The sequence below is a fragment of the Polistes fuscatus genome, unplaced genomic scaffold (genome assembly GCF_010416935.1).
Source record: "Polistes fuscatus isolate 324 unplaced genomic scaffold, CU_Pfus_HIC Scaffold22, whole genome shotgun sequence".
Classification (NCBI taxonomy): domain Eukaryota; kingdom Metazoa; phylum Arthropoda; class Insecta; order Hymenoptera; family Vespidae; genus Polistes; species Polistes fuscatus.
In genome coordinates, this window is record NW_025113099.1 from 951,302 (window position 1) to 975,042 (window position 23,741).

Genomic DNA, 23,741 nt, shown 5'->3' on the forward strand with positions numbered 1-23,741 from the left:
AACTATTCCACTATACACAAAAATACAACATGAAAAATATTTCAAATTTAATATTTAATCTCACAAACATCTTGTATAATAATTTCCAAAGAAAAATGAGTTAATTAATGAGTCAAAGTATTTTAATAAAAAATCGAATACATTATGCAAGAGAATATAATTTTAATAATAATAAATTATTAATTAAATAATTATTAAAATTATTAAATATTAAAATTAATTATTAAAATTATTAAAAATATAAAAAAAAATTATATATATAATATATATTTAATATAAAAAATTATAAAATTATTAAAAAATAATTATTAAAATTATTAAAATTATTATTAAAATAATAATAAATTATTATAATAAATTAAGAATCGTGTAAAAGTGAAGTAAAACCACCGTTTATAAAAGTATTTCTGTACAAAATCGAACACATTATGCAAAAATATAATTTTAATAACTAAATTATTACAATAAATTAAAAATCGTGTAAAAAATGAAGTAAACCACCGTTCATATTTTCTTCAAATGTTCCATTTCTTTCTCGTAAATTAATATATGATATATATTATTATGATTATATAATATATGACACAATAAGAAGGTAATTTGGAAGAAGAAAAGTGATAGTGTAACTAAAATGTGATTCTACGGAAGAGAACAAAGTTTGGTAGTTTGAGCTTGCGCGTGTTAAACAGCCAGTCACTGAAGCAACCATCCAGCTATTCAGCTAGCTAGCTAGATAGCTTGCTAGCTACCTAGATAGCTAGCTAGCTAGGTAGGTTGGTAGGTTGGTAGGTTCGAGGTACCTAACCAGACAGGCACTCGGATAGAAGAGAGAGAAGGTTCAACAGGTGGGCGTTTGCAAAACTCGAAAACCTTGTCTGTGCCCTGTCTTTGCCCCTCCGTTCGAATTAGGTCGTACGTAATAGAAGGAAGAGGTATGACTCCTCGTTATTATGAGAAATCTCGTAAAAGTAATTCCTATGATCGATCTTCAATTTTTTCATCTATCTTTTAGATTTATAAGAATTTATGAGAGTTTCTTATCATTTTGTTTATCTATTTCTTAAAAATTAATAATTTTCTCTATCTTTCCGTATCTATTAATTATAAATTTGATACTTATAATAATTTTTAATTATAATAATAATTTTTAATAATAAAATAATCGAATATTCGATCAGATTTATAATGTAATTAATCAATAATACATCTACTTTAAAACGAATCAATTTTATTATTCAATTTTAATGACAATTTCAAACAATACATTCATTTTTCTAACTACAATAGTAATTACAATTTTATATATAATAATCTAGAGAATCCTTAAGAGAGAAAAGGAAATCTTGAAGTGAACTTTTGAAATAATTGTGTCATTCAAAATGATCGTATATAAACTGAAAGAACCCTAAATAATGAAGTAAAGTATAACTACTTGGTATTTTGCAGTGTATAATATCAGTGACGTACGTTACTTTCGAGAGTTATCCTTTTTATATCGTGTTTCATCTTAAACGATGAAGTGTATCTTACTTCAGACATTTAAGACACTTAATCGTCGTTACGTAAAGCCTTTTTCCGCTTGTGGTTAAAAAGAGAGAGAAAGAATGAAAAAGAAAAAGAAAAGACGGTGATAAACGACGCAAGGGGTAGTACGAACTTCACTTTCGATCGATAACGATAAACGCTTTTCCATTACCATTTGCCAAGGACTGACCCGTTCCCCCCTCCCCCCCAACCCCTTAGGGAACTTTTTATTATGAGCTAGGGGAAAGGGGGGAGGGGGGTAGTGGCTAGTGGAAAAGAGGTGGAGAGTATGCACTTTAAAAAGTCGATTACCACAGAGAGAACAAACGTTCGTTACCAGTGTGTTCCACCAAGCGTACGATTATTATTTTTAGCTCGATCTCGAGGGTTCCTGTCTCTCTCACCCCATTTCGAGCTTTTCAACGCTTTACAAAGCCCTTATTGTTCCTAGTATTTAATGTCCTTTCACTCATTTATCCCTTTTCTTCGAATTTAATCGATAACTTTATATAAGCTCTTTCCAATGATATCGATTTCTACGTTGATTAACGCGTGTTTCACTGTTTCTCTCCCTCCCCCCCTCCTTCCTATTTAGGAATAATTTTTAATCAGGTTTAACACGATACGACATTTGTAATACTTCAATTGAATTTGATAATAATCGATTTAATTTAAACAATTATTCGATCATTTTCTCGGAAAATTATTCGAAATTCTTGAGATTTTGAGGATTTGTATGAAGTGAAATATCGAATCTCATTTATAAATTCGTAGAGAGTAATATCAATTCGAGATGAAATAATTTGTATAAATAAAATAATAATATAAATATAATATTATATAGTATTTTTATATTATAAAAATCGAATCTTATTTATTTCTTAACGATTACATTTATAAATTCGTAGAGAGTAATATCAATTCGAGATGAAATAATTTGTAAATAAAATAATAATATAAATATAATAGTAATTTTTGTTGTATATTATAAAAAAAATGTTTGCAATGTTCGCAGAGATTTGGACAAAATGAAGGATGGAATTGGGGAGAAGCTTGGTATTTTTACGTATTTGATGGTTTCCTTTATATCATCGATCATTATATCGTTCATATACGGTTGGAAATTGACATTAGTCGTACTTAGTTGTGCGCCTGTTATCGTCGTAGCCACTGCTGTTGTAGCCAAGGTCCAAAGCTCCTTAACAGCCCTTGAGTTGGCTGCGTATGGTCAAGCAGGAAGCGTTGCTGAAGAGGTCTTTGGTGCCATTAGGACTGTCGTAGCCTTCAATGGCGAGCAAAAGGAGGTCGACAGATATACCGAGAAGCTTGCGCCAGCTGAAAAAACTGGCATCAGGAGAGGAATGTGGTCCGGCGTTGGAGGTGGTGTCATGTGGTTTATCATTTATCTCAGTTACGCTTTAGCTTTTTGGTAAGTCATATTTATACGGGATAACAGGAACTTGATTTATGTTCACTTTTCATCCCCGCGTATAAATTACTCCTCGTTATTTTTATTATTTTTCTTTTTTTCTCTTTCTTTTTCATAAATTATATTGTAAACTGTGAGAAACACGTGGTTGTGGTGTTAATGACTTTTTTATATTAATATGTTTTTTTTTGGCAAGGATTTTCATTACTTTTATTATATTTTTGTAATATATTAATGCATTTTTAGATAAATATTAAACAACGAATATGAATTTTTTAATTTAATATCGAGCCAGTGTTTGAATTATTTTTGATTAGTCGAATATTTATATTCGTTTACGGTATCATATTTTATTAAAAATAATTGTAGAAATAAAAAATGAGCTATATACAACGTACACTAAAATGTGTATACATTTGTTGAAATAGGTCGTCGAGAATTTTTCGTAACCAAACGTTTGAAGTTAAAAACGAACCTAGATGTAAAATATTTATAAATTCATTTAGTTAGAAGCATGGAATTGAAATAGTAAATAAATGTTTCGAATAAAATAACTTATATAGGATTCGTGAAAAAATTGCGCCGACGGGATTCGAACCCGGATCTTCCGCTTTCCGGGCGACTTAAAACCATTCTCTTTAACCATTGAGCTATCCAGGGCCTACTAACTAATATTTTTTCGAATGCCTATTTAAGTGTTAGACTTGGAGGCGCTCGCATCTCACACTTATAACTCATGTCTATCGTTTTTCGTTTTGTTTTTTTTTTAACAGGTATGGCGTTCAATTGATTTTGGAAGATCGTCCGAAAGAATATAAGGAATATACACCAGCCGTATTGGTGATAGTATTTTTTGGTGTATTGGCTGGTGCACAAAACATGGGTCTAACTTCGCCACATTTAGAAGCTTTTGCAGTGGCCAGAGGATCGGCTGCTGCTGTTTTTCAAGTACTCGATCGCGTACCAACCATCGATAGTTTGAGCAAGGATGGTCAGAAATTAAAATCTGTCAGCGGTGACATCGAATTTAAGGATGTTCATTTCCGTTATCCCGCGAGGAAAGATATTCAAGTGTTACAAGGTTTAAATTTGAAGATCAAACATGGAGAAACTGTAGCGTTGGTTGGTGGTTCAGGATGCGGTAAATCTACCTGTTTGCAACTCATTCAAAGACTCTACGATCCGTTGCAAGGACAAGTGAGTTCATTTGTTTATCCTTTCTTCTAATTTATTTTATTCAATGACGAATAATTTTTCTTTCGTTTAATGTTCGAATATAAAAATCCCTGTGACTCTATAGTTTTTGTATTTTACCTTCTTTCCAACTTTTTATAACTGTAATTTCGAGTTTAATGGAGTTTCCCATTAAAACGCGTATTCATACGAGCCCCTCGATTCGATTCAGTAATATCGAAAACTTTCGCGGTTCGCTAATTAAAAGAAAAACGGGGTCGAGGGAAAAAGAAAGAGAAAAAGGAAGAAAGAAAGAAAGAAAGAAAGGAAGGAGGGAAACTTAATACCTGAAGTCTTTCGAGTTATCGTAGATTCGAGAAGTTTTCCGAAAGGGGTTAACCCCGTGTTGGAAAAGTTTTTTTTACTTGTATGCCAGTATGTATCGGCAAGTAATTGCCAAGTTAATAGCGCGCCATTACGTTTTTATTATTCCATGTCGAAATTTGTCTTCGCACGTCTCAACTTTCTAACCTATTTTTATTTTTTGCACACGTGTGTAAAATATTTCAAAATGAAGATTATAAAAAATTATCGTGAAAATAGGCAATTAATTATTAATATAAATAAAAATTATATTATTATTATATTAAAATTTATATTAATTATTAATATTAATAAAAATAAAATAATTTTTGTTTCAATCGTAGTTGAAAAATTATAATATTTTATTTTGTTTACATTTGATTTACATATTTTTATGAATCATTTGAATTGAAGGTCCAGTTAGATGGGGTCGATATATCGAAGTTAAATGTTCAATGGTTGCGTTCGCACATCGGTCTTGTTGGCCAGGAACCAGTACTTTTTGACACGACAATACGAGAGAACATCCGTTACGGAAATGACAGCGTTACCGAGGAAGAAATGATCAAAGCAGCCAAGGAAGCCAACGCTCACGATTTCATCAGCAAACTGCCTGAGGTAAGCGCGAGTCAAATCTTTTCTTTTGATTTCATCTTGGCACCTTTGTTCGCAAATTTTTCCCCTTCTTTCACCATCATTGTCTTTGGAAAGATCAAATTAATGGATAGAGGAACGGAATCAACATATTTTATTTTTTTGTATTTTATTTCAATCGATGATTTCCAACGATTCACGATATTTGTTGATTTATTTTATAATTAAATAACAAATTGTCGAAATATTATATACGTGTACATTAAACATTTTGTTAAATATATTTTAATTGAATAAAACAAAAGAACGATTACATTTCGAACGATAAAGTATAATATTTCGTAAACGAATTTTATTAATAACATCGATAAATATTTCACAAAAAATATCGCACATTTATATTTATAACATTAATATAAATCATTCGAATCTTTTGATGGTAGAACGAAATGGAATGAAATCTCGATTCTTATTGAAATAAATGCGAACGAGAAAGAAGGTGGGGGGTCGTAATCGAATAAAATGATTTTCCGTTCGATCGGACAATAATCGTAATTAATTGGATTTATTACAGTTTTAATTGAAAAAAATATGTTCAATGATTTATACGTTGGAACGAACGTTTAGTATCAACTTTCGAAGTTTACGTATTACAACACGTCCTGACGAATCTCGTATATATTCATGCATGAATACGTGCATATTATATATACACGTGTGTGTATATGTATGTGTTAACGATAGTCTCAGGTGCTAGGACGATCCGCAGAATGCTCGCGTAAACAGGCGATAAAATATCCTCTAGTATAACACATTTCGCGTGCAAATAACATTATCCGAGATTACGCCCGTGTCAACGATTAGGCGTTTATTACCGAATTATCGCTAGGTGAATTCGCCATTTCAGGATAATTTCGTTAAGCAACTTTTGCGTTGTTTCGCTTACGTTAACATTTTACTTTGAATCTGATAAAACGATTGTCAAATTATTTATTTTTTTTTTATTTACAATTTGCTCGAGATCTAACAGAAATTCGTAATTTTTTTCACAAATCCTATACGTATATGTATATACAAATAAAATATAAATTAATAATAATAATAATATAAATATGTGTGCAATTATATATATATAATATGTATATAAATAAAATATAAATTAATAATAATAATAATATAAATATGTGTGCAATTATATATAAATATATAAAATAAACTATAATATATAATATTGTATAATATAATAATAATATAATATGTATATAAAATAAAATATAAATTAATAATAATAATAATAAATATGTGTGCAATTATATATATTATATATAATAAATATAATATATAATATATATAATAATATAATATGTATATAAAATAAAATAAATTAATAATAATAATAATAATAATAATAATATGTGTGCAATTATATATAATTAATATATATTATTTAAATAAAATGTCTTAGGAGTATCACAAATTGTTCAAACATTTCAATTTGTCTATTATTAAAATATTCGATGTTCTTATAATTAGTTGTTTTTGTTTTGTCAAATAATTAGGGCTACGATAGTCCTGTTGGAGAAAGAGGTTCCCAACTATCCGGTGGACAAAAACAAAGGATTGCAATAGCTCGTGCATTGGTCAGACGACCAGCCATACTTTTACTCGATGAGGCTACCTCTGCATTGGATCTTCACAGTGAAGCAACTGTTCAGAGAGCACTTGATGCTGCCTCAAAAGGCAGAACGACCGTTATCGTGACTCACAGGCTCTCAACTATCACTAACGCCAACAGGATCGTCTTTATTAAGGATGGCAAGGTCGTTGAAGAGGGTACACACGAGGAGTTGCTGGCACTTGGCAAACATTATCACGGATTGGTTGCAGCTGATGCTAGTGCTGCTGCCAAAGGTATTATAAAATCTCATTTAATCATTCATCACTGTAATACAACATTCAAATAAGAAAATCCCATTTTTTAAAATTTTACTTCATTTTAATGACTTTCGTTATTAAAATTCATTTTTTATAATTTCCCATATAATTTTCTACATTTTATTTTATTTCATTATAATAAATTTCATTGTTTCCACTATCCGAATATTTAGAAATTCTTCTTACTAATTTAATTTTCTTTTGTTTGCCAAAAATTCGTATTAAGAATCTATGAATTTCTTTAGAGTAAAATTTGTAAATGAATATTTTGCTTAGCCTAGTTCGCGTTATCGTTCTATTTCGCCTAATTCGGATTTATCTTCATTACCGTTGGATATTCTAGATTGGAATAGAGGGAGCTTAAACCTAATCGTTTTACATCCACATCGTTTCGTTAGAAAATAGGAAGGATTTGCCCTAGGAATAACTATATTTATGAGTTGTACTATCCTACTATCTAACTAATAAACCGGATCGCGTTAATAATCTTCTATTCGGTCACTAATTTTCAACGTTCAAATAAACAGAAGATGATCTTTTTCCTTTTGTCAATTAAACGAGTTCAAGTTCGATAACGTTTTACCTACTGAAACGAATCAATCAATTTATTAAGCCCCTAAAGGGGGAATTCATTGTGATTTTCATGAATTTTTTTCACGTATTAAAAATTTATGTTATTTATTAATATTATAAGGTCATTTTACACATCTATTTAAGAACATTTTCCGAAATTTTTAAAGATTTATCTCGAAAACTAGCGGAGATATCAGCTGCCACAAATTGTAGGTTTTCATCCGACTGAGCAGTTCGTGTACATCTTGGAAGTCACAATTTTTATCAGAAATCAATTACAAAGAAAAAATTACTTTTTTTATATGTGTATCTTCTATTAAAACCTCATTTCCCTAGAAAAAATGAAAATTTGTATTTTTTAGGATGGTGTGAACATAAAACATGATTTTTTTCTATTTTTTCATATATTTTCATTATAAAAAAAATACTTTAAACAAAGATATCGCTTAGGATTCAGGTTCAAATAGAGCGTAATTATATAAAGAAACCATATTCCAAATTTCAAAATGATTGGTTAAAAACTTTTTAAGCTAGAGTGTACACAATTTCGAAAACTGCTCCGTAAAAAATTGAATTTTTTGAAGCCTCTACACGTATTTCCCCCCTTAATATAATTGATATGCAGGGTGGGGAGGGGGTTGTATGTAAAAAAATGAAGAAATTACGTTGATATCATTATTAATTATGTTAACGAGGAATATTTGTTCATATTTTTTCAGCCAAGGCTACGGCATCCGCGGTGAAAACAGTTACGGCAGCAAAACCCAAACCCCAAAAGGCACCACTGAAGAGACAATTTTCAACCCTTTCGATGCACTCTCATCGCTTATCGCTAGCAGGTGGATCCGATGCTGGGTCTGATGTCGGTCTGGAAGAACATGAAAAACCCTACGATGCACCGATGAGTAGGATACTTGGGTTGAACAAAACTGAATGGCCTTACAATTTAATAGGTTAGTCATTCGAATGATTAATTTTTTTCAATTTCAAATGTTCACGTCAGAATTAATCAGGGAATTGTTATTTAAAAACTAATAAACCCGCAGTGATTTTTCGTTAAAAGGATAAATGTGCGATTTAAAAAAGTAACGTAAGAGGTTTAATGATTTAAATTGAAAGTATTTTCGGGACGAACTGATTGGAACACAATGTTCATGCAAATGGGACTTTGAAAGAATCGTTTTATTCACTAGCAACCTTTCGTATCTTTGAACGACTCTTTCAGACGACGTAAATGTTTTTTACGATATTACGAAGTTACTTCTTCCTTCCTTTCTCTTTTCCCCCGTTAAGTTAGAGAGGAAAGTTTTAATCCGGAAGGAAGGAAGGAAGAAAGAAAGGAAGGAAGGAAGGAAGTTAGAAGGAAACAGTGTTTTACGAGCTAAACTGTCTCCATTTCCTTTCAGGATGTTTAGCAGCTGGCACGGTAGGAGCATCATTCCCAGCATTCGCAGTTTTATTCGGTCAAGTTTATTACGTATTGGGTCTTCAGGATGAAAACGAAGTAAGAGAACAAACGATCAACTTTGCGATACTGTTCATCATAGTTGGTGTGGTAACTGGAATAGGAACCTTCCTGCAAATGTATATGTTCGGTTTATCCGGAGTAAGGATGACAACGAGGATTAGAAAGATGACGTTCGGTGCAATGCTACACCAAGAGATGGGTTGGTACGATGACGAACAGAACAGCGTTGGTGCACTTTGCGCAAGATTGTCTTCGGATGCTGGAGCCGTGCAAGGTGCTACCGGAAGTAGAATAGGTGCCATACTTCAAGCACTGTCAACTTTGGTTCTTGGAATTGGATTGTCCATGTATTACACCTGGAAGATGACCTTGGTATCCGTGGTTTCGATTCCACTCGTATTGGGTGCTGTATTCTTTGAAGCTAGGATCATGAGCGGACAGGGACTTCAAGAAAAGAAAAAGATGGAAGCGGCTACCAGGATTGCGATAGAAGCCATCTCGAATATCAGAACGGTCGCGAGTTTGGGCAAAGAGACGGCGTTCTTTGATCGATATTGCATCGAACTCGATCACGTTGCCCAAGCTACTAGAACGAGAAATCGATTGAGAGGATTGGTCTTTTCCTGTGGTCAGACTACGCCCTACTTTGGTTACGCTTTGAGTCTCTACTACGGTGGTTACTTGGTAGCTAGGGAAGGTCTTAGTTATCAAGATGTCATCAAAGTGTCGGAAGCACTCATCTTTGGTTCTTGGATGCTGGGACAAGCATTGGCATTCGCTCCTAACTTCAACACCGCCAAAATATCCGCTGGTAGGATCTTCAGATTATTGGATAGGGTGCCTGAGATCTCATCGCCTCCTGGCTCCGAAGGAAAAGACTTGGATTGGGTAAGCAAATATTATATTTTTCTTTATCTAGATCGTACAATAAATTATCTATTACACGATTCGATCAAATCAATTTCGTGCACGTGAAGTTGATGATAATGCAACGAAACTTTTAGGATTTGTGTTTATTGGAGTTAATCAAAATCGGTAAACATTCACTTTGGTTTAACGATAGTAATCATTTAATAGTGAAGAAAATGAGATAAGATTAAATACCGGATGGAAAAGAAGAAAAATGATAAAAATAAATGATAGAATATATTAGTTTACGAGTTGAAAGTTAAACGGCATTATAGAAGGTTAATAAAATAGTCAAAGTAATTTGTTTGGAGTCTCTTCGCGTAAGTAACTTCGATATAATTAAGTTCTCGTCGTCGGTCAAAGTCGAGACATGTATAAAATGAAAGGTTTTTTCGTGGTCGAGATGAAAGTTTCGAGTTTTAACCCACCCTAGGTTCTCTTTCATCGAAGGTCCGAGAAGTTTTCAGTTAGTGGTGGTGGTGGTAGTTCGCTTTGAACGTCAAACTTTCTATAAAGCGATCGAGGAAAGAATTTTCTAAATTTATCCGAGAAGAAGTCGATCGAGCGTGACGTAGAATCGTTCACGTTGTAAAATTTCTCTCTCTCTCTCTTTCTTTGATATTATGCGAACGCTTTTTACGACGTGTCGAAAGTATTTCACAGTCTTTAATCTACGATGAAAACGTTGCTGGATGATTAGTTTATGTAAAATACCCCTAAGGTGGAAAGAGGTCAAATTGAAGTATTTCAGATTCAACCGTCGTTTATTTTACGAAGGGTTCGATAAATCATACCCCATCATTTATCCCCCCCCCTCCATACACACCCTATGTACGAATATTTGTCAATTATACCTACCTGTTGCATTTCGGTATTATAGATCGATATTGTCTAGGAAAATAACTTTATATTCAACATGAAAATCTCGTTGGTATTCATGGATGTAATCGAAATAATTATAAACCTTTTTATCAACTTAATACACCATCCAATCCTAAAGTGTAAACACGTTTACTGCTTGCTTAGCCAAATTTGCATGATTTTCTTAGCAAATTATAAAAGGATAATAAAAACATATCGTATTAAATTCTTATTAATACAATAGTGTTAACGTTTTAATTACTTACAGACCGCTAGCCGATTAATCGGATCATCTTTTTTCATTTTTACTTTCCGTTTTTGAGAATTCATACTTTTTTTAGAATATGTGCATAAAATATTTGATTTAAGGTTGTGCGTCGAATTTTTGCTAATTGTAAGAGGAATCTATACAAGTTTTTTTATTATTATTTAAACATTTGAGATATTTCGGTCAACGATGGCCGAATTTATTTATATCCCCAGGGAAGTTAAAGATTTAAAAGAAATATTTTTTCGTTTTTATTTGCAGAAGGCAGATGGGCTGATACAATTTTCAAAAGTAGAATTCCAGTATCCAACACGCTCGGAAATGCAGATTCTTCGTGGTTTGAATTTAATAGTAAAGCCGGGTCAAATGGTCGCTCTGGTTGGTCAAAGTGGCTGCGGAAAATCAACCTGCATTCAGTTACTGCAACGCTTGTACGATCCAATATCTGGAACGGTTACCATGGATCGTCGTGATATCTCCTCGGTTTCATTGGCTTCGCTAAGATCCCAGCTTGGTGTTGTTGGTCAAGAACCTGTTCTATTTGATAGAACCATAGCAGAGAATATCGCCTACGGTGACAATTACCGACGAGTACCCATGGATGAGATCATCGAAGCAGCCAAAAAATCAAACATTCATAGCTTCGTCAGTTCATTACCTCTGGTGAGATAAACATAATCAATATCAATTCGAATGATATTAGATTCTTTCATATTTTTGATGAATTAATTTTGTCAGGATTGCATATCAGGATCCCGAAATATTTGTTATGAATTTTTTTCAAACAAATTTGAGAGATATTAGATTCATTCATATTTTTGATGAATTAATTTTGTCAGGATTGTATATCAGGAACGTGAAATGTTTAATACAAATTTTTTTCAACAAATTTGAAAGATAAACGATATTCCTTTTTCTTTAACTCAACACGTTTCACATTTAACCTATTCTAAAATGTTCTATTTAAATTCTTCATATGAAGAGTAATGGAAGATAATATTATTTTTGTTAAAAAGAAAAAAGGAAAAAGAAATTAGATGAATGAGATGAACTAACTTTAATCCAAATTATTGAGAGATACGAAAAAAATCAAACATTCATAGCTTCGTCAGTTCCTTACATCTGGTGAGATAAACGTTATCAATATAAATTCGAATCATATAAGATTCATTCATATTTTTGATGAATTAATTTTGTTAGAATTGCATATCAGGATCGCGAAATATTTGTTACGAATTTTTTTAAACAAATTTGAAAGATATAAGATTCATTCATATTTTTATAAATTAATCTTGTCAGGATTGCATATCAGGATCCCGAAATATTTGTTATGAATTTTTTTCAAACAAATTTGAGAAATATTAGATTCATTCATATTTTTTATGAATTAATTTTGTCAGGATTGCATATCAGGATCCCGAAATATTTAATACAAATTTTTTTCAAACAAATTTCAAAGATAAACGATATTCCTTTTTCTTTAACTCAACACGTTTAATATTTAACCTATTCTAAAATGTTCTATTTAAATTCTTCATATTAAGAGAAATAGAAGATAATATTATTTTTGCTAAAAAGATAAAAAAAAAGAAATTAGATGAATGAGATGAACTAACTTTAATCCAAATTATTGAGAGATACGAAAAAAATCAAACAATCATAGCTTCGTCAGTTCCTTACCTCTGGCGAGATAAACGTAATCATATCAATTCGTATGATATAAAATCATTCATATTTTTGATGAATTCATTTTGTCAGGATTGCATATCAGGATCCCGAAATATTTAATACAAATTTTTTTAAACAAATTTCAAAGATAAACGATATTCCTTTTTCTTTGACTCAAACGTTTCACATTTAACCTATTCTAAAATGTTCTATTTAAATTCTTCATATTAAGAATAACAAAAGAAATATTATTTTTATTAAAAAGAAAAAAAGAAGAAATTAGATGAATAAGATGAACTAACTTTAATTCAAATTATTGAGAGATACGAGAAGATTGGATGGTACTCTCCCATTTCCTAGTGTTATTCCAATAGATTTGATATCGCGTATAGTTAAGTTAGAATGAAGTTAGTTTAGGTTCTTACCTTGAAGTTTCTCATAGAAGTGCAGAAGGGTAGTATAGCAACGTGTTATAAGTTAGCTCATTCTCCTCTTTAGGGTTACGATACGAGACTAGGATCAAAGGGTACGCAGCTTTCGGGAGGTCAGAAACAGCGCATAGCTATCGCGCGTGCTTTGGTAAGGAACCCACGGGTCTTGCTCTTAGACGAGGCAACCTCAGCCCTCGACACTCAAAGTGAAAAGGTAAGAAGATATTCTCTTTCTCTTTATCCATCTTCGTCTAGCTAGCTTTATCATAAGATCTTAATCTTTAATAAGAGAAAGATAGATAATACAAATTCTCTCTTCCTCTTTCACGAGATACTCTAATCGTTTTGATTTAATTAACTCACTTTTCCAACTCACACCAACGGTGCCCTTTATTTTCCTTAATACTTTTCTCTCGAATATTTTTCTTTGATCAAACGCGTGTTTTTCCTCTCTTTCTTTTCTTTTTTTAAGTAAATCTGGTTGAAAGTATAATAGAAAAAAGAAGATCGAGTATATAAAATTGGTATTTTATATTACTTTGGTTTAATTATATTATATATATATATATATATATATATATATAATATAATATAATATTATTATAATGTATATTATAATAAATAAATTAATAAATAAATTAATAAATTAATAAATATATTATATACAATATATTATTATAATTATATTTGATATTTATATTTAATTTGGTTTTATATTGTCGAAAAAGATTGAAAAAGTTAGCGACATCTTTAAACGTTTAAAAAGGTACGTTCAGATATCGAAACTTTAACTTATTTATCCCTTTTTCTTTCTCCCTCTCTTACTTTCAATTCATATTTCTATCTTTAAAAGAAAAAAGAAAGAAAAAGAGGGGAGGAAAATCGTGTCGGAGTTAGTAATCGTTGCCAATTACAAGTAACTGGTATACCTTAGTAGAAATATATATATATACTACTGTACTGTATACTACTGTAGTCTGTATTGCACGTATAAAACTCTCAAGCTTGCTTGCTTGCTTCTTTGCTTGCTTGTTACCTCTTAAAAAGCGTCGTCGTCGACTTTCAATCGAAAGGAAAAAGAGAAAGAAAGAAAGAAAGAGGAAGAAAGAGAGATTGGCTTTCTCGTCTTTTCTTGAGAGTCTCCTCTCGAGAAGAAGACTCGAAAGAGAAGAGAAGAGAAGAGAAGAAAGAGACTGACTGGAAGATGCAATCGCTATACTTCGGGTACTGTGCTACATTTCAACTAAAGCCAAAGTACTGTCGACAGTAGACAGACTAATACTCCGCAGTCTCTTCTCGATTCGAATCAAAGTCTACTGATGTTTAAGATACTGACATAAGCTTTCGCGATATTTATTTGCATTTTAATTGGATATTTTTTAGTTATAATAATAATAATACTTTTGTATCTTATTTTATATTTTATTTCGTTTATTTTTTATTATTCTAACTGTTTTCATGAATTCATTTTTGAAGTTATACTTCTTTTGGCGCGTTTGGGAAAATGTGATAGGAGTGAAATTTTTACGAGCGACACGAAAATCGACACCGTGAAGTTTGTCGGTATTCACGATGCGCGGGAAAAGCCATTTCAAATTTACGTTATGAAGTCGTCTTTCTTTTCTTTTTCTTCTTTTTTTTTCAAGCGGGTCTGCATTTTAATTGGATCTTTTAGTTATAATAATAATACTTTTGTATTTATTTTATATTTTATTTCGTTTATTTTTTATTATTCTTTAACTGTTTTCATGAATTCATTTTGAAATTATACTTCTTTTGGCGCGTTTGGGAAAATGTGATAGGAGTGAAATTTTTACGAGCGACACGAAAAATCGACACCACGAAGTTTGTCGGTATTCACGATGCGCGGGCAAAGCGATTTCAAATTTACGGCATGAAGTCGTCTTTCTTTTCTTCTTCTTCTTTTTTTTTCAAGCGGGTCTGCATTTTAATTGGATCTTTTAGTTATAATAATAATAATACTTTTGTATTTTATTTTATATTTATTTCGTTTATTTTTTATTATTATTATTCTTTAACCGTTTTCCTGAATTCATTTTTGAAGTTATACTTCTTTTGGCGCGTTTGGGAAAATGTGATAGGAGTGAAATTTTTACGAGCGACACGAAAAATCGACACCACGAAGTTTGTCGGTATTCACGATGCGCGGGAAAAGCCATTTCAAATTTACGGTATGAAGTTCGTCCTTCTTCTCTTCTTCTTCCTCTTTTTTTTTTCTCAAGCGGGTCACCCATCCAAGTAATAATCGTACTCAGCGCTGCTTTACTTAAATGATCGAGCGGGAACTAATACTATCATCGTGCCATGGCTATTGACGCATAAAGTAATTCGGTATATCTCCCTTATATTTACTGTGGACTGATATCCATATTTTGATATTTTTTATTCTTTTTTATATACATTTATAAAATTAAATAAATAAATAAATGAATAAAAATATAATAATAAAAGAAAAATAATTGGCTTACATTAGCGGATATTATCGATCATCAAGCAGGGGGAAGGAATTGGTTTCTTTATCAACTATATTCTATGTAAAAAAAATTAATAATAATAATAATAAAAATAATAATATAATAATAATAACATTAATTAAAAAATAATCAAGGAAAATTATTAATGATAATATATAATAATTAATATTATTTTTTTGAAGTTTTTTTTTGAAGTTATTTTTGAGGTTATCGAGGTTATGTTCGTTTTAGTGCCAAAGAAGTATAACTTCTTACGTGCGTACATAAGTATACACACCAGTTTTTTTATACGAGTATAAAAATATGTGTATATGTGGGTGCATTCGTATAAATTATTGATAATAATTAGAGCTTGGGTTAAAGATATTAGATTAATTTTATTAACATTTAATCTAAATATTGAATAATAATTTTGATTTTATTTTTGATTTTGTATCGATTACTTTCACATTTTAAGTTACGTTTTAATATATGTATTATAATAAATACTGAAAAAAAAAGAAAAAGGAAAGCAACAAGCAATTTTGATATGTTTGTCGACACATGAGTAAATTTGATGATATCGATGGAAGAAAAATGGAGACATCAACCGCGAAATAGTTTGCAACGAACGATAACAACGATCTGTGGCGGATTCGGTCGCGTGTTATCGAGTTGGACAATCGGAAATCATTGGCTTTACGAGAATACGAGCGATTGTTGTCGATGGTGGTCAACGGAAACGACTCTTCGTAACTTTGGTGTTAGCACAAATTTCACGGTTATATTGTTTCGTGTTATACCACCATCACCAGGTTGAACTTTGACCCACGGTTTATTTCATCTTTACCTGATGAAAATGACGAAGATTTTTATTTATTTGGATGTCGAGTAATCAATCGAATTGCTAGCTTTAATCAGTCTCAAATAAAAATATATATTAAAAAATAGGTGTCGTATCGAACGTAATTTTGATCTTTTGAATATTTCGTCCCTTTCATTGGGATTTCATCAGCAACTGAAAATTGTTTATATTATGACTTATTGAAATATGTTTATATTATGATTTATTGAAATATGTTTATACATGTCTTCAAAATATATAAAGACTCGTGAACGAAAACGTAATATTAAATAATAATATTATATTATTAATATTAAATAACATCTCTTAATAAAAAAATATTAAATAATTTTAAATAATAATAAATAACTATAATAATAATAATAATATTAAATAACTCACTTTTTAATTTTGAATTTTTTAATATAATATATATATTTCAAAATAAGTCATAAAAATTTCAATTGTTGATAAAGTTACAATGAAAAGGTACGAAACGTTCAACACGAGATCAAAACGTTCAATAAGATTTTTTAATCCGTTCAAACTTCCTACGACTATTTTCCTATTTTAATAATTTTATTTTCTGGACAAGATAAAAAACCAATTAAATATATTTAATATTTGTTATGTTCGCAGGTGGTACAAGCAGCACTTGACAAAGCAATGGAGGGTAGAACTTGCATCACCATAGCTCATCGTCTTGCTACCGTAAGAAATGCCGATGTAATATGTGTCCTTGAAAAGGGCACCGTAGCAGAAATGGGTACTCACGACGATTTAATCGCAGCAGATGGCCTTTACGCTCACCTACACAATTTACAAGAAGCCGCTATGGAATAGAAGTTTCTTTTAATTTTTTTTTCTTTTTCTTTTTCTTTTTCTTTAGCAAAAGATTTTTAGGATTTTCTCATTTCCTTCCTATTTTTTTCCCTATTTGCTTTCCCATCCTTTCCAATTGAACAACCCGTTCCACGAATTTTTCGTATATACAGAAATCCTTTTAAAATACACGAACATTTTAATTTCGAGCGTTCGAATCGATGATCGGAGGAATTCGACGCGATAAATTTCATCGATTCGCTGAAAAAAAAATTCCTTTTTTCTCGTCTCGTACATTTTTAAACTTAAACCAATCCAAATTTTACTTTTTTTATTATTTTCACAATGTTCATTTTATATAATAATTACTTAATTCTTCTTATTATTATTCTTATTATTACTTATTTTTCTTCTACTTATTATTATTATTATTATTATTGTTAATATTATTATTATATTTGCGGCTATGTCGACTTAACGATCGTTAGGTTTAATTATCCCTGATTTTAATCGTCAGTCATATAAATTTTTGGCCGCGTTTTCACATTTGTTTAGAATTTATTTATCTTCCTCGTTTTTGTTTTCTTGTTCCCCTTCCCCTTCCCCTTCCCCCTTTCCCCCTCCCCTTCCTTGCCCGTCACCATTTCTTTCACAACTCACTTCTTATTTCCACTTGTCCCTTTTGGGTTTTTAACGTTGTTTTGAATGATTTTTACGCGAAATGTGTGAGATGAAATTGTAGGAGTTCAAAAAAAAAAAAAAAACAATAGAATATATAAAAGAAAAAGAAAAAACGTAGAGAGAATGCGCAGTGAGGTTTTCATAGATCTGAATCGAATGAAGGTGAACGAGGATTTTTTTTTTTTTAGAGCTTTATAGCTACTATTACTAGTTCCGTTATTATTATTATTAGTATTATTACTATTATTATTACTACTACTACTATTACTACTACTACTACTACTATTACTACGATTTACTACAATTATTACTCTTACTACTATATACACACATTTTAATCAGAGAGACATATTACTTCAATCAGAGTTTCAATTTTGACACTCGTATTTCTCGATCAAATCAAATTCAAATGAAATTTAGATTCTAATCTAATGGAACGAGCAAAGGTAAATGTTTGTGCATGTGTTTTTACTTTCACACTCGCATATCGATAGAATGAGAGGAATATTATCGATTGAATTTTTGTTGGTTTTTACTGTTATAACGTCTTAATTGAAAAATATATATTTCGAATTAAGTATAATATTAAATGAAATTAGAACGAGAAAAAACGTAAGAGAAAGATGAGAAAAAATATCTCGGATTCGTGAATTTCGAAGATTTCTTTTTTTTTTCGTTAAAAATTATTTGGAAAATTAAGTCTCGATTTTTGGTTCGGTTTTTTTTCTTTTTCTTTTTTTTTTCTCGATAAGCGAAATATAAAATAAAATGTTCAACGAATTTTCTACATCGGCCCCCCCCCCTTGCCGATTAGAATTTTGTGTATTTTATTTGTTTTTTTTTTCTTTCTTTTTATCTCATTTTGGGCGTTTATTTTCTCGAATTTGATTGCTCGAGAAATTTGCCGTTTTCTCTATGAAATTGGAAATTCGATGAATTTTCCGAGACAAAGAAAAACCCGAAAGGAAGCATAAGTGACGTTTACGACGTTCGTAAATTTATCAAAATCAAAAAATCAAATTTCCTTAACGTGCCTTAATAATTCGAAGGGTGTGTAAAACTTGCGTTCTTCGTAAGGGTAGGGATACACGTATGATAAAATAAAATAAAATTAGGGGATGAAAATGAGGGGATGAATTCATTCGTTTCGAATTTGTTCTTTTCTTCTTTATATCAAACCATAAAATTAGAAAAATTTCGATTTTAAATCTCGCGAAATAAAGTTTAGGTAGACCAAAAAAAAAAAAAAAAAAATAACAGAAATTGACTCGTGCATTGGAGAATTTCGACGAAACGCGAATTCAACGAGATTTCCCTGGTCAACCGTAAATCAGATTTGATTACTCGATGATTCGATGTGAACGTCGAAAAAAAAAAAAAAAAAAAGAAAAAAGAAAACAAAAAGATAAAAAATACATTATTGTATTTCTCGCTTTTTTGGCTATTTCGCTATTTTACTCTTCTTCTTTTTTTATATTTTTTACCCCGCGTACGTTTAGATAACATTTGACGAGAGTTTGACATTTTATAATAAAAAAAAAAAAAAAAAAGAAAAAAGTAGCCGCGTGATCGCGCCGAAATTTAGTTTTATTACTAAATTAAAATTCCCTAGAAAAGAAGAAGAAGCCTAAAAAAAATGAAAAGAAAAAATAACAACTGAAAAAGATATAGAATAAAAAAGAGACAGATAGATAGATATAAAAAAAATCAGAAGAATAAAAAAAGAGATAAAATGAATATAAAAGAAACTCGACGGGAATAACGGAAAACTGTCATGACATATTTTCATTTGTTTTCTTTTTCCTCGAAAAAAGGGCAAACCTACGGGGGTGCGTCTGTAAAATTTAAATAAATAAATAAATAAATAAAAATAAATATGCACAATGGGGAGACGGGGGGAAGGGTGGGGGTAAAAAGATTGTAGGAGCATGAAAATCTTGACTTTCGAAGAACGCAACACCCTGGAAACGAAAAATATTTGACGTCAGGACAGGTAGAGGAGTAGAATTTTTTTTTTTTGAATAAATAAGATTCACACATCGAAATCGTTATTTTCTTATCGGGACAACAACCAACATCTTATATCTTTTTCTCAGCTTTTGCAAATGAAAATGAATATTATCGGCGGCGTTGTTGGATGTCCACAACATTGAATGAACAAATAAAATAATTGAAAAATAATATATATCGATCAAGACTTATCGTTAGAGATGATCAATCCTCGTGTTCTAATAAACGGCCTTATATTAAAAAGCTTTACTTAAGTAAAAGTAATGTTTAAAATAAATAATCAATGAATGAAGTTATAACGGTACTTAAAATATACATATATGTGCCCATAATTATGAAAGTGGTCTAAGTTAAAATTAAAAAAAATGATTTTGTTTTTTAATTACACTTATTTCACAGCACATTATTTTAAACTTCATTAATTCGATGTAATTTTCACGATATTGTCAAAAATGAATTATTAAATAGTGGTTGTTATTTCAACATTATATGGAATTGATTCAGTGTTCAAATGTTAATCTTTCAAATATCTCAAAACAGAGATATATGATTTAGACCACTTTCATAATTATGGGCACACATATATTTATATCTACACACCACAACATATACAAATATACAACGCGTACATACGTGTTTGTGTGTAGGTAATACTCAACTAGTAGTAATTACCAGTTGTTCACGGGTATGCCAATGCTTTTTGATTATTAAAAAAAAAAAAAATTGAAATGGTATCGATGAATCAATCGAAATAAGATCAAATGAATTTCAAGATCAATAAATTTAAAAATGAAAAAAAATAAACTAACTTTAAAAATAAATAAATAAATAAATAAAGAGAGATAAAAAGGAAAGCTAGAGTCGTGTGAAAGATTGTGTTTAGGAAAAAGAAAGTAAACGAGTTTTATGCCTTGTAAACTCGGATCCAATTAAAAATACGATCGTGAAATATAAAGAAAGAAAGAAAGAAAGAGAGAGATATTTTTCAACGACCACGAATAGAAAAGCGAAAGATAATAGACTATATATCTTACGAGAGTGTGTTGTGTGTGTGTGTTTGTGTTGTGTGTTGTCTGCAACAGTGCTCGAGGGAGATCATCGTCTAAACCACAAGCCCCAGTCGATATTTCATTTCAAAATCACTTCATCCCATTCGAATCTGGACAACTTTCGAATTTATCGCTAACATACGTATCTTCAAAAGAAAAGATGAAAAAAAAATAGGGGAGGAGGAGGAGGAGGAGGAGGAAGCAAATAGAAAAATAAATAGAGAAAAATATAAATTTGTCGCGTTACGAACCGTCGAGCACTGATAGATGCGGACGAATAATAAAAAAAGGGAAAGGGTGGAAGGGTGGGAAAAGTGTTGGAAGGGCGAAAGAGAGAGAAAGAGAAGAAAAAAGGGGGGGAACACGATGGGAAAATGTTAAGGATCGTATATTTTAATACTTACTGAAATTATTCAATAAGAATAAGGCCGCGGCCATCGTAACTTAAAAGTTGTGAGATCTTAAACTCGAGCGTGTGTTTTAAGAAGCGTGACTTTAATGAAAAAAGAGAGATAGCGCTGGAGAGAGATGAGAGAGAGAATATAATGTATGTTGATATACATATAATACACACATACATACATATATACGTACATGCAAATGTATTACATGAGAAACATGCACACACAAAACATAATGCATTATAAGGCATACTTTTTACGGTGATACTAGCAGTATGACGATGATGTGGGAAGTATTAAAGGTTTTCTTCTATCTTTATTTTACCTATTTTTTTGTTTTTTTTTTTTCTTTTTCTTCTTCTTCTTTTTTTTTGTTATGACAATACTGAGAGAGAGAGAGTGAGAGAGAGAGAGAGAGAGAGAGAAAGCGAGTTATTATATTCCTGAAGAAGTACGAATAAAACGAAATGTAATAAAACAAAACAAAACAAACAAACAAAATTATAAGTATTATTTGTGTAAGCATGTATTTTAAGTGGTTGATCTCCTTTTATTATTCGTTCGTTCATTATCCCATTCCTGCATTGTGTATTTTAATGGCTGAGATTATTATTTTTTTGTTTTTTTGTTTAACAAATTAGATGTTTTATTTAAGATACAAATGCGATAGGGACAACGCGCGTTTAATTGCTCTGTGTTTTATATTTTGATATTTTTTGTTCAATACGCGCAAATGTTATTACGGTTGGATAAAAGAAAAAAACTTTACGGGTGATCTCATCGAGATAGTTAAAAAAAAAAACAATATGTGAACATTTTTAAAATCATCGTGATAGATTTTCATTCTAATAATAATAATAATTAATAATAAAAATTTGATTCACTTAAAAGATGATTAAAAAATATTTACAAAAAATTCATCCAAATTGCCTGAATTTGATGGAATTTGTCTCCAAGAAAACATCAATAAGATAAAAAGTTTGACAATTTTTTATTCTCGCAACAAGAAAGAAATAAAAAAGAAAAAAGGAAAAAATAATAAAATACGGGTAAAGCAAGCAAGCAAGCAAGCAAGCAAGAGAGAGAAAATTGTAGAAGAAGAAGAAGAAGAAGAAAAAAAGAAGAAAAAAAAAAAATGATCGGAGAAATGTAAAAGGAGAAGGAAAGGACACTTTACTTACCCTTACTTAACCTTTTTCCCGAGGAAATCCTTTCGATATCAGGGAAATGTTATCCGGGCGAATAAATACTCAACGCACGGAGAGCTTTATCGCTCGAATGAGCAGCGACTCGAGCGAATTTCAAAGGCTACCGACGAAGAAAGAGAGAGAGAGAGAGAGAGAGAGAGAAAGCTCGGTGACTCCCGAACGTTCGTAATAAAATTATCGTAGCTTGAGAGAGAGAAAGAGAGAGAAATCCTGTAGAGGAAGAAGGAAGATAGCGATGGGTAGAAAATAACACTGATAGTTCAACAGAGATAAAGATAAGGAAACATAGTGATCAAATTAGAATATGAGAAAGAGAAAAAGAGAGAGAAAGAAAGAGAGATAGTCAAAAATAGGTCATTTATAATATAATATAGATTAATATTAATATTAACACGTTCTGTGCCAAGCCATTTTTGCCTGACTTGTTGTTCAAGCCATTTGATGTTTAGCGCATTAAATAAATATGACTACGTGTACCACCGGTGGTGCACGTGGCCTGAAGATCAAGTTTAACGTGTACTACCGGTGATGCACATGGCACGGAATGTGTTAATAATATAATATATATATAATATAATATATAGTATTCTTTCTCTTTTTATTAGAACTTTGTCTTCCTGTTATAATAGCTTCTTTTATTGCTATATTTCTAGGAGCGATTTTATTGTTTTTACTGAGGTTAGGTTTGGCTTAGGTTAGGCTAGCCTCATTCCTCGAACCCTCTCCTTTTATTCTGATTTTGGGACCAGCTCTAGATGGTAACTAGGAGGAGAATCTTGGCGTCAAAACGGCACATCGGGGTTTTCTTAAAACGGTTCACCCATCCAAGTACTAATCGTACTCAGGGATGCTTGACTTCAATGATCGAGCAGAAACTAGTGCTGTCACCGCACCGTGGCCGAGAAGGGATAGTCAGAAATAGTTAATTTATATATAATATAGATTATTATTAATATTAATAAATATAATATATAATATATGGTATCTTCCTCTTTTTATTAGAACTTTGTTCTTCCTGTTATAATAGCTTTTTTATTGCTATATTTCTAGGAGCGA

At 30.9% G+C, this 23,741-nt stretch overlaps 1 protein-coding gene across 1 annotated transcript in view; it reads left to right on the plus strand.

Annotated features, from left to right (window-relative positions):
- LOC122517921 (multidrug resistance protein homolog 49) overlaps positions 1 to 17,531 on the plus strand; it is a gene marked incomplete in the record, with an annotated part of 91,955 nt that extends 74,424 nt beyond the window's left edge. The window contains 9 exon segments of the mRNA XM_043636540.1: positions 2,540 to 2,953; positions 3,727 to 4,150; positions 4,904 to 5,107; positions 6,643 to 6,994; positions 8,311 to 8,544; positions 8,998 to 9,947; positions 11,359 to 11,760; positions 13,264 to 13,410; positions 17,154 to 17,531. Of these exon segments, the coding sequence (XP_043492475.1) occupies positions 2,540 to 2,953; positions 3,727 to 4,150; positions 4,904 to 5,107; positions 6,643 to 6,994; positions 8,311 to 8,544; positions 8,998 to 9,947; positions 11,359 to 11,760; positions 13,264 to 13,410; positions 17,154 to 17,357 (3,331 nt within the window).
- Positions 17,532 to 23,741: the final 6,210 nt, after the last annotated feature.